This window comes from Acanthopagrus latus, chromosome 11, assembly GCF_904848185.1.
Source record: "Acanthopagrus latus isolate v.2019 chromosome 11, fAcaLat1.1, whole genome shotgun sequence".
NCBI lineage: Eukaryota > Metazoa > Chordata > Actinopteri > Spariformes > Sparidae > Acanthopagrus > Acanthopagrus latus.
This window is the reverse complement of record NC_051049.1, coordinates 22,496,807-22,506,026: the sequence shown is the minus strand read 5'-3', so window position 1 is coordinate 22,506,026 and position 9,220 is coordinate 22,496,807. Positions and strand designations below refer to the sequence as shown.

General features: G+C 40.6%; 2 protein-coding genes across 8 annotated transcripts in view; one reads left to right on the top strand and one right to left on the bottom strand.

The window, feature by feature from the left end:
• The first annotated feature begins 176 nt into the window (after positions 1–176).
• On the top strand, positions 177–4,133 carry LOC119028111 (gamma-interferon-inducible lysosomal thiol reductase-like). Its single transcript, XM_037113658.1, has 7 exons — positions 177–415; positions 1,756–1,944; positions 2,060–2,131; positions 2,220–2,309; positions 2,829–2,981; positions 3,503–3,571; positions 3,921–4,133. The coding sequence occupies exons 1-7, from the start codon at positions 278–280 to the stop codon at positions 3,978–3,980; spliced, it is 771 nt and encodes a 256-aa protein (XP_036969553.1). The 5' UTR covers positions 177–277; the 3' UTR covers positions 3,981–4,133.
• A 69-nt stretch (positions 4,134–4,202) lies between these two features.
• The window catches only part of LOC119028108 (cAMP-specific 3',5'-cyclic phosphodiesterase 4D-like), a 99,788-nt gene continuing 94,770 nt past the window's right edge, over positions 4,203–9,220 (bottom strand). For all 7 annotated transcript variants that reach the window (XM_037113644.1, XM_037113645.1, XM_037113647.1 and 4 more), the window contains one exon: positions 4,203–9,014. In XM_037113644.1, coding sequence (XP_036969539.1) covers positions 8,457–9,014 — 558 coding nt within the window. In that variant the 3' untranslated portion in view covers positions 4,203–8,456. The remainder of the gene's footprint in view (positions 9,015–9,220) is intronic.

The following is a 9,220-nucleotide window of genomic DNA, read 5'->3' as shown; positions in this document are numbered from 1 at the left end:
GATCTATTCAGGTAACATTAACAACTGCCTGATTGAGGCTCAGACTGCATTTTTAACCTATTCTCACATTTGGTCAACTTGAAAAGAGCTGTTTTCCTCCCATTTCGCGGAGCGAGAAGTAGGAGTGTCCGAGGATCCTTGAAGGCGGCGGCGGTCGGTCACACCTGGTGGTGACCGTGTGGTGATGGCGGCGGTTTAAGACCGGACAGTCCTGTATGGAGGAGGAGCAGCTTCAGACGTCTCCCCTCACTCCCTCTGTGGACAGCTGGTATCAAACATGAAGCAGTCAGGGCTGTTTGTGGTGTTTCTGCTCCTCTGTGCTGACCGGAGAGGCTCCGGCTCTCATCCCAAACCGTCCTGCCGGTACCCTCCGTCTCAGTGGTGTCGGTCCCTGGAGATAGCGATAGAGTGCAGGGTGAGTAGAACAAACACTCCGGGGTCCGTCTGCAGTCAGTGGAGGCATGTTGGTCAGTCAACGTGGTGGGTCACAGCAGAAAATGATAAAATACTCACTTTAATGGTGAACAGAAACAAAAAGCTCAAAACAGTAACCTTATTTTTTGTCACTGGGTGAAAATGTGGAACAAAACAAATGCAATAAAAATGTAATTATATTCTTCACCAAATTATTTGTAGGTATGTATTAATAATTTCTTCAAATGTTATTGAAATGGCAGAAAGTAAAAAGAAGAAGAGCACACCTGCAGAATATTAAAAGCTGTTTCCATTGATTCTTCTGTTACCTACTTTTTTAGATGCGCTTTGACATTTTAATCTTAAATCTTAATCTTATTTCATTATCTGAAATAGCCTAAACAGTTTGCCAAGTTTGCCTTCCGAAAGACAGGGGGGGAAGCTGATATTTCAATATTAATATGGAGTGCATTTATTTTAAAATAATTTGAACATCCTAGTTTGAAAACAGGAAATGTGGAGTTCAAAGTCTCCCTGGGTTTAAATGAGAGTCATGCTTCAGAAATTGAGCACCAGTGGTTCTTCATGTGACTGGAGGAGCAGCTCTAAGGTCAAACACTGAGTCGGTTTAAACTGAAAGGCTGGTGAAAATAAACCCTACACAGTGTGCTTTATGATCAGTTTTGAGCTCCAGACTTTATAATCAGGCTTTTATTGATTAAGCAGGTGTCATGCTGCAACTCAGCAAGTACTTGGAATCATACCTGACTCTGCTCTTCTATCTAAAGAGTGTACATGTAGATGGTGCCTGCCATGATATCTTGAAGCCTATTTTACACCCACAAAACTCAGTTTACAAGAGAACTAAGAGAAAATATATTTTTATTTATTTATTGTATTTTTATTTTTTTTGAAAACTTGAAATGTAACCTGCAGTAACTACATTAAGAAAGTTTACCTTTCTAGAAACTGCAGTCCAAGCGCAGAAACAGAAGGTTTGCCTCCGGTTTTTGCTTTTTTTTTTAAACTTGGAAAGAAGTGTCTCTTTCTAGAGTCCTGGCCAACACAGTGAGCACAGCTGCATGGTTGCAGGTGTAACATAAACGTAAGAATTAGAATTATAGGGGAAGCCAGATAAATTGCTGCTGAGTCATAAACTATTAATATTTTTTTCACATTTCAAAGTAATATTTCAGTCAGTGTTAATTTAAATTGCAGTGACAGCCCTCAGTTTTTTTTAGGGCAGCATGCATGGCTCATATCTGTGTTTCTATTTTGTAAACTTGAATTTCAACATATTTTGGCACAAGCTACTTTCTTGTTTTGTGGGTTTTGTTTCAGGTTCAGAAGCAGTGTATGGAGGTGAATGCCACCGGACCGAACAAGTCTGTTCCTCCGGTGTCTGTCGCGCTGTACTATGAGAGTCTCTGTCCAGCCTGCAGAGTCTTCATCAGCCAGCAGCTCTTCCCCACCTGGACCATTCTGCACGACATCATGACCGTCACTCTGGTCCCCTACGGCAACGCTAAGGTACACTGAACCTCGTTAAACTCCCTGAAAGTAGAGAGAAGATTTCATGTTGTCATTTCAACAGGAATATTGCTCTCCAGTTAACAACATAAATATAACCTTCCCTCTATTGTAGGAGCTTCCGTCAGCAAACTCTCCCTTCACCTGTCAGCACGGAGAGCCTGAATGCAGAGGAAACATGATCGAGGTTTGATCACCTGTTCTGCAGCTCTGTCACGTTTTGTCAACACACAATGAAACACGATGACTTCATATTGACTGCTGCTGTTCCTCAGGCCTGTATCATCCATCTAACGGGACACTCAGCATTTCAGATCGTCCACTGCATGGAGTCTGCTGCAGATGTTCTCAACGCTGCGCAACCTGTGAGTATCTACAGGGAAAAACAATACATTTATTTTATCTGCAGAGTTTTGGCCGTGAATCTTATCTTCATAATGAAGCAGGAGAAATGAAAAGGAAAAAAGTTTGAGATGAAGAGGGAGATGAGACGAATACATTTTGAAACAGAAAATAAAGAAAAATAAATGGGAACACTTGAGTTGATACAAATGTAAATAAAATCAAAGGCGAGTCAAAACGGACATATTCATTTTACACTTTGTTGTATTTAATGGCATTCATTTATTTATTCATTAAACTATTTGATTTTGAAAGTCTCAGTCCTCCATAAAAGACTCCTGTTATGACTTAAGTCAAAAGTATTCAGGAGGGAAACCAGTTATATGAGCCGTGTGCAGTGGAAAGTGTTTTGCCTAAATTATGATCATTCTAAAGAAGGTCAATGTTACACTAAATGGCAGAGAGAAAAAAGAAAGCCTTAATAGATTTAATAACAGACTGTGTATTTGTTTTGTTGCTGACACCCTGTCCTGTCATCTCAGTGTCTCCAGCTGTACGCTCCCTCTGTGTCCTGGTCCACTGTTGACTCCTGTGTGAAGGGAGGTCTGGGAAACCAGCTGATGCGTGACAACGCCGCCATGACCCGAGCTCTGAACCCCGCCCACACACACGTGCCCTGGGTCACCTTTAATGGGGTAAAACACTGAAGGCACACTGGATAAAACGATGTTACAAAGAACTGAAAAAGAGATCTGATTTCTGCTTTTTCTTTGATGAAAATGGCCAAATTATGATTTTGAATTTGTAAAATCCAAAGCCTTTCAGCAGTAAAGGAAGTATTGAAATAGTTTACTCAAGTAAAAGTACTATTACCACTTTATAAAAAACTTTTTCAAAAGTCCTGCACATTTTTTGACTGCACCTAATTGTTATCATCACAGGTGAATCAGCTGATTATCATTTTTCTCCATTTATTTTGCTTTTGGTTTGCAAAAAATGAGAAATACAGGACACCTTCAGAATGCTTCATTTGTTAAACAACTAGTAAATGTAGTACGTTTGTGAGGGATGAAAAACAGTCTTGACGGTGCAGAATAAAATTTAAAAGGGAAACTAAATGTAAATTGGGTTTATCATGAAAAATGTAGTTTGGGATTAAACACTCGGCCTGACGTGATGTTGAATCTGTGACTGATGAAAAATCAAATTGTTTCAGGAATACACAGAAGAGAACGAGGACAAGGCGATGTCGTCTCTTTTCCATTTGGTTTGCCAGCTGTACAAGGTGACCACTTCAGTGTTTCTTCTTTTCTTTGTTGTCACTGAAACTATACTATGGGATGTTTGAGTAATCAGTAATGGTAGAAAGTACAGGTGAAGCACAATGGAGACTCCCAAAATAATATTTAATTAAAGGAAGCCTGGGCACGAGGAAACCTAAATCAGAATCTCAACATAAGTTAAAAAATGGATAATATGTGTATTGTCTATATTTGTCACTTAGCCTGATGTTTGAGTACTTTTTTTGAAAGTGTTTTTTTCTGAATCTCCGTCATCATCTCCACCTGTGACTGAAGTGATGTGTTTCTGAATATGTGTGCTGTGACTGTTACTGTGTGTGTTTGTGTTTTCAGGGGGTGAAGCCTCCAGCCTGCACCGGAGCCCCGGTCAGACTGAACAGAGGCTTCTGCTGAACAACCTTAACCTGCAGGAAAAACAACTAAACATAACATACATACAATGATGTACCAAGTATCTCCATAACCATACTAACATGCATGTGAAATTATACAGTGGATGTTTATGTCTTAAAAAGTAAAAGTGGAATAAATCCATCTTGTCCTGCATAAAAGTCCCATGAATGACTTCATTTACATTTTAAAAACCCAAAGAAGGAACAAACACAACCAGTCTGATAAATTTCCATTTAATTTATTGGCATTTTCCACTTAAAACACCCTGAACTCCCAAGACTCTTTTGGCTTAAAATAATGAACGAAAATATAGTTATTTTCTTTGACAAAACATTGGAGTGGCAGATGCATACATACTCGTAAAGTATACTTGATTTTTAGGCTCCAGAACATAAAATCAAATGTCCTATGTTACAGTACTTTGTCTCGACAGACACGTTTAAAGAATAAATATCTTTTATAGAGGTTTGCACGACACAGAGAGGCTGAGAAAACGAGACGGTGCAAACATTAATGTTGGCAGTATCAGCGCGACACTATAACGGAGCGAGAGCAGGAACTCTGCTGCTCGCTAACACATTTAACACTGTATGGCACTGATGTCTTCCTGTAAAGAGCCACAGTTCTGTGTTTAACATGCCACTGTGACACCTCAGATCCCCGAGCTGCACATGGTATATTCAGCTGACTGGAAACTGTTAAATCGACTTAAGTTATATCCACACATGATGAAAAGGCCATGTCGAACCAGTTTCAGGTTTTATTCATGTCAAGTTTAGTCTTGTTCATAGTCTCCCTTCCTCACTGACTCACCTTTACCTGAAATTAAATTACGTTTTAAAATCTTTGAAACATTTGGGATAATACAAGTACACAACTAAACAAAATTTGCAACAAAGGTTACTACTTTTAAGGTCGTTTCACACATTTTAAGGCAGAAATGTCACATGATATCTTTGGAGTGATTCATTTGTAATTGGTTTTGGTGTTTTCCAGACTAACTGGAAATGTATAAAGTCATCACTCGATCAAGCCAACAGATTGTGTTAACAATTGAGTGGATCACAGTGGTGTTTCAGCCAATACTTACAGGGAGGCACAGAGTTTGATTTAGATACAAAATTAAAAAGATTTTTACTTCTGTTTTTTGCCCTAAAATTATACCAAGAATGTATATTTCACTGGCTGCTGCTGTTACAGTTAATGTGGTTATAGTTGATGCCTGTCACCAGGTGGGAGAAATCATTAACTTAAATCTGTTTTATGGCAGAGTAGGAGTCCTGTGGTACAGCACTAAAACAAGGTTTCACCATTGTCATCTTACACTTACAAAGTTACATCTTGCAACAATTAAAAATATGTCAGATCAAGATTTTTATAACAGATGTGTTGATGCTCATACCACCTTTGTCTACAGGGGGCACCACAATCAACACTGTTGCTTCATATTTTTGAATATAATACAAATTCCAGCTGTATGAGCTCCTTGATCCCAGTTCTTGTCAAACTAACTTGAAGAAATGTGCTTTTTAGCCGGTGATAAGCAGACCAGCAGGGTTACTGGGTCAATTCACAGGAGATCATGGGACTGGTATTTTATACTGAACAGGTGATGATATTTTCAGAGACATTTGGTAGCAAAACTAAAATAAAAGTTTCAATCTAGCTAAGCTGATTTTTCTTCACAAGACAACAAAAAAGTGTTTAATGTAAAACAAAAATGGTGGTTTCTCTATTTTTAGAACTTAAGGTTTGCTGCCGGAGTGATGCTGAAGAAGAAGCCATAAGGGATCATCAGCTTTCAAGGCAATCTGCCATCTAGATTCTGACATTTCTTGTTTTTAACTTACTACTTTTGCCTGTTGAAAGAGGTAACGTCTCACGCATTAGACAATTCAAGCTGCTGAGGATTACATGGCTTTTTCATCATGGAATTTTGAGGGATTTTGACACTCACCATAACATCACGTAACCTCACCATAACGTGTAATCAATAAAACTGGGAGTGATGTTTAACATTTAACTTAATCTGTCAGATAATTACAACAAATCTTTCTACAGTCGAAATGACAACAGGATGATAACAAGGACAGAACCAGAATATTGGTCCTGTCTTTAAGAATAGTTTTCTATTTGTATCCGGATTCTTCATGATTCCTACTGTTCCAGTTTTCCAGAACTGCAGCTCAAATGATACTGAGTGTTTGCATGTTAAAAACAGCGTCATGGTCCTTTAACATTCAGCATCACATGTAAGGCTGATCAATAAAGCTTACTAGCTGAGTTAATAAAATACTGTTAGACTAGTGTTTTCTACTACTGCCAGACCAGGAAGTGCATTGTTTCTTGTGTAGTGCTTGTTTGCTTCCAGGTTGTTCTACTTCGGTGACGGCGACATTAAACATTGCTCTACACTGAATGTGGACGGAAAGAGTCCTGAACTCCTGAAACTACACACATTCTCAAGTCCCAGCTGTCTGATTAGGAAAAGCTGAACAGACTGATCGTAAGTTGCACAAAATCTAGTAAATTGTCTGCTTTAAATACTGTTTACATGTATCATTCGTAAAAACTAACACTATAAAGTCAATGACTTTGATACAATCATCAGGTTAAAATCTCTAGTGTAAAAATGTACAGCATCGTAGGCTGGCAGGTGTTTGTGTGTTTTCAACACTTATGGCACACAGTTATCCCCGTCGAGCACTAACTACCAGATAAGACTGAAAACCTGATGGGACACAATCTGTTGAGTATGAACTACAGGCGATTCATTTGAGTCACAAACTGTGCTCCTTCTGATCTCCACAGCCCATCGGCAGGAAACTAACTTCTTGGTGACTTCATTGGAATTATAAGATCCTTGCTGATTTAGGGAAAAAGGATAGAACTTTACATTTAAAATAAATAAAATAGAATATTTCCTGGCATTCTGGTTAAGACAACACTCACCGATGGTGGTGGCTGATGCTTATTTTTTGTCACATCAGTTTTGCACTGGACTATAAAGCATCGCCCAGCTATAAAACATCGGTATCAGCCCAGAATCTCCTTGCTTCTACAACTGTTTAAAAGTGTTGCTTAAAGCCTCTGCCATCTCTGAGTCTTTGGACATAGGAACTGATTGTAGCCAACATTTGCAGTCATAAATTTGCCTTTAAAAAGAAAGTGCGACCCAGGTCGATCCATTTATAAGTTGACAGAGTTACTGTTAAAAAGAAAAACAAAAAACTTCAACATCATCATGAAACAGAGGTGTAAATACTTCACTAAAGAAGACAGAAGGAGTCTCATAATTCCAACAGTATCTGACCACCAGTGAATTTTGGAGTCCCTCGAATCCTCTGAAGTTATTTTCCTGCCTTTCCTTTTCCTTTCTGGTCTTCTGGTACCTCGAGTCAGATGTCCTGTGCTGTGTTGGCGTGATCAGTAGGCCTACAGTGGGTGAAGCCCTTTGTGTGACTGAATAGAAGAGCTGAAGGGCAGAGACGGTAAAGTGCTACTGCGGACTGGAGGCACCCTGATAATAAAAAATGCTTTTCAAGCACATAAACACGGACAAGACCAGCAAATGTACAACAACAGAACAATGACACCGTTTTTGAAATCATCTCAGGTAAAAAAATAAACTCATTATACAGGTGGTGTCTTCTTGTATATTCAACAGGTGAGACTGGGCTACAGCCTTCTTCAGTGTTCAATCTCTGCGCTGCTACAAGCTGGTTTAAATACATATTATTTCATTGCTTCAGTTGCCAAATTTTCTCTTAAAGGGATTTGATTAACTGTAGAGACACGCAGGTTAAACAAAGTTTCAGGTGTCTCTGGTTTGGAGGTAAATCAAACAGGACAAACAGTTTGGGGTTGGGGGTTTCCACTACATCCGTGCTACATTAGATTTATGGTTCTCTTCATACCCTGAGGTTTAGGTCCATCGATTCTCTCGTTGCAAATCTACATCGTGTATTTGGCAAAATGATTCATCTCTCACACCATTCTTAAGCAAAGAAATCATATACACTTATTCCAACCAGACTCTGTAATTCAAAATGAAAACTATGGTGCAAAATAATTTCCAAGACCCTGTCGAACCAGAGCAATCCTCGCTCGCTGCTCTTGTCTGAATGTCTCAAACAGTTATTTTGGAGGAAGACATTTCCTTTACCTTTTGTTCATTAAGTGCTTCGCGTCTTCGCTCCACTCTTCTTCCCAGTTAAAATGCAGCAGTCTTTGTCTGGGACGCTTCAAACCGAAGCTACAATGAAGCAGGACGGGACATGAAGGCCAATCAGGCAAAGAGAGGCTAAAACGATTTGTCTCGGTAATATAGAAAATAAAACAGTTCTCCAGAGAGGGTGTCTCCAGTGTAAAGGGACTGTAGTGATTTTACAGACTTTATTGGTGAAGGCCTGCCCTGCCTCCTTCTCACTACATTCAGCACTCGTGTCTCTCAGGCAGGGCAGGTTGTGCTGGTTGTTACGTGCCCATACGCAGGCAGGCCACACCGTCGCCCTCCTGGCTCAGTTCTCTGTCCCTGTCAGCACCCTCCAGCGTCCTGTGGGGGCTCCGCACCGACATGGCAGCCAGATTCAGGGTCCGAGACGGGTGAGGTGAGGGGGGTCGGTACCTGCTGGTGCTGCTGCGGGGGTCTGGAGACAAGGAGGGGGAGGAGGAATCTTGGTGTCGCTCCCCGCCTGAATGAGGCTCCTCCTCTAGGGGGCTATCCAGGTCTGACTCCACCTCCACCTCCTCCTCATCCTCCTCTTCCTCCTCCAGAGTGAGTTCAAACTGGAATTTGTCCCCTCCTCCTCCTCCTCCTGAAGGGATGGCTCCTCCTGTGCCAACAGCTTCTCCTCCTGAACCAAGCTCTACATGGTGCTCCTCTGGGCTGGAGGGCGATGGACTGCGAGGGATCATGCTTTGGTACCACTCCCTGTTATCCTCCAGAGTGTCAAGAATGTCCTGGGCGTCAGGGTGCACCAAGTCAGCCCAGGTCTCCCACAGAGGGTGGACGATATAGTCAATAAAGCCCACCTAGTCATAGAAAGTACATGAATAAATACATGAGTATGAGAGAAGTGAAATATGAAACAAGATAATAGGGGTATCACAATTTTGAATTTTAAATTGGAAATCCATCAAAATGAGATGGACAACTGAAATCAAGTGCAGTAACGACCCTGTTGAGTCTTACAGCTGGGTTTTGGTGTCGTTTATCTCTGTAGATTTACCTGCTTGTG

Excerpts from the sequence above, each read along its gene's own strand:
- LOC119028111 (XM_037113658.1), top strand. The coding sequence starts at position 278 with ATGAAGCAGTCAGGGCTGTTTGTGGTGTTTCTGCTCCTCTGTGCTGAC. Across the intron at positions 1,945-2,059 it reads TCCCCTACGGCAACGCTAAG|GAGCTTCCGTCAGCAAACTC; the intron begins GTACACTGAACC and ends CCTCTATTGTAG. Across the intron at positions 3,572-3,920 it reads TGGTTTGCCAGCTGTACAAG|GGGGTGAAGCCTCCAGCCTG; the intron begins GTGACCACTTCA and ends TTGTGTTTTCAG.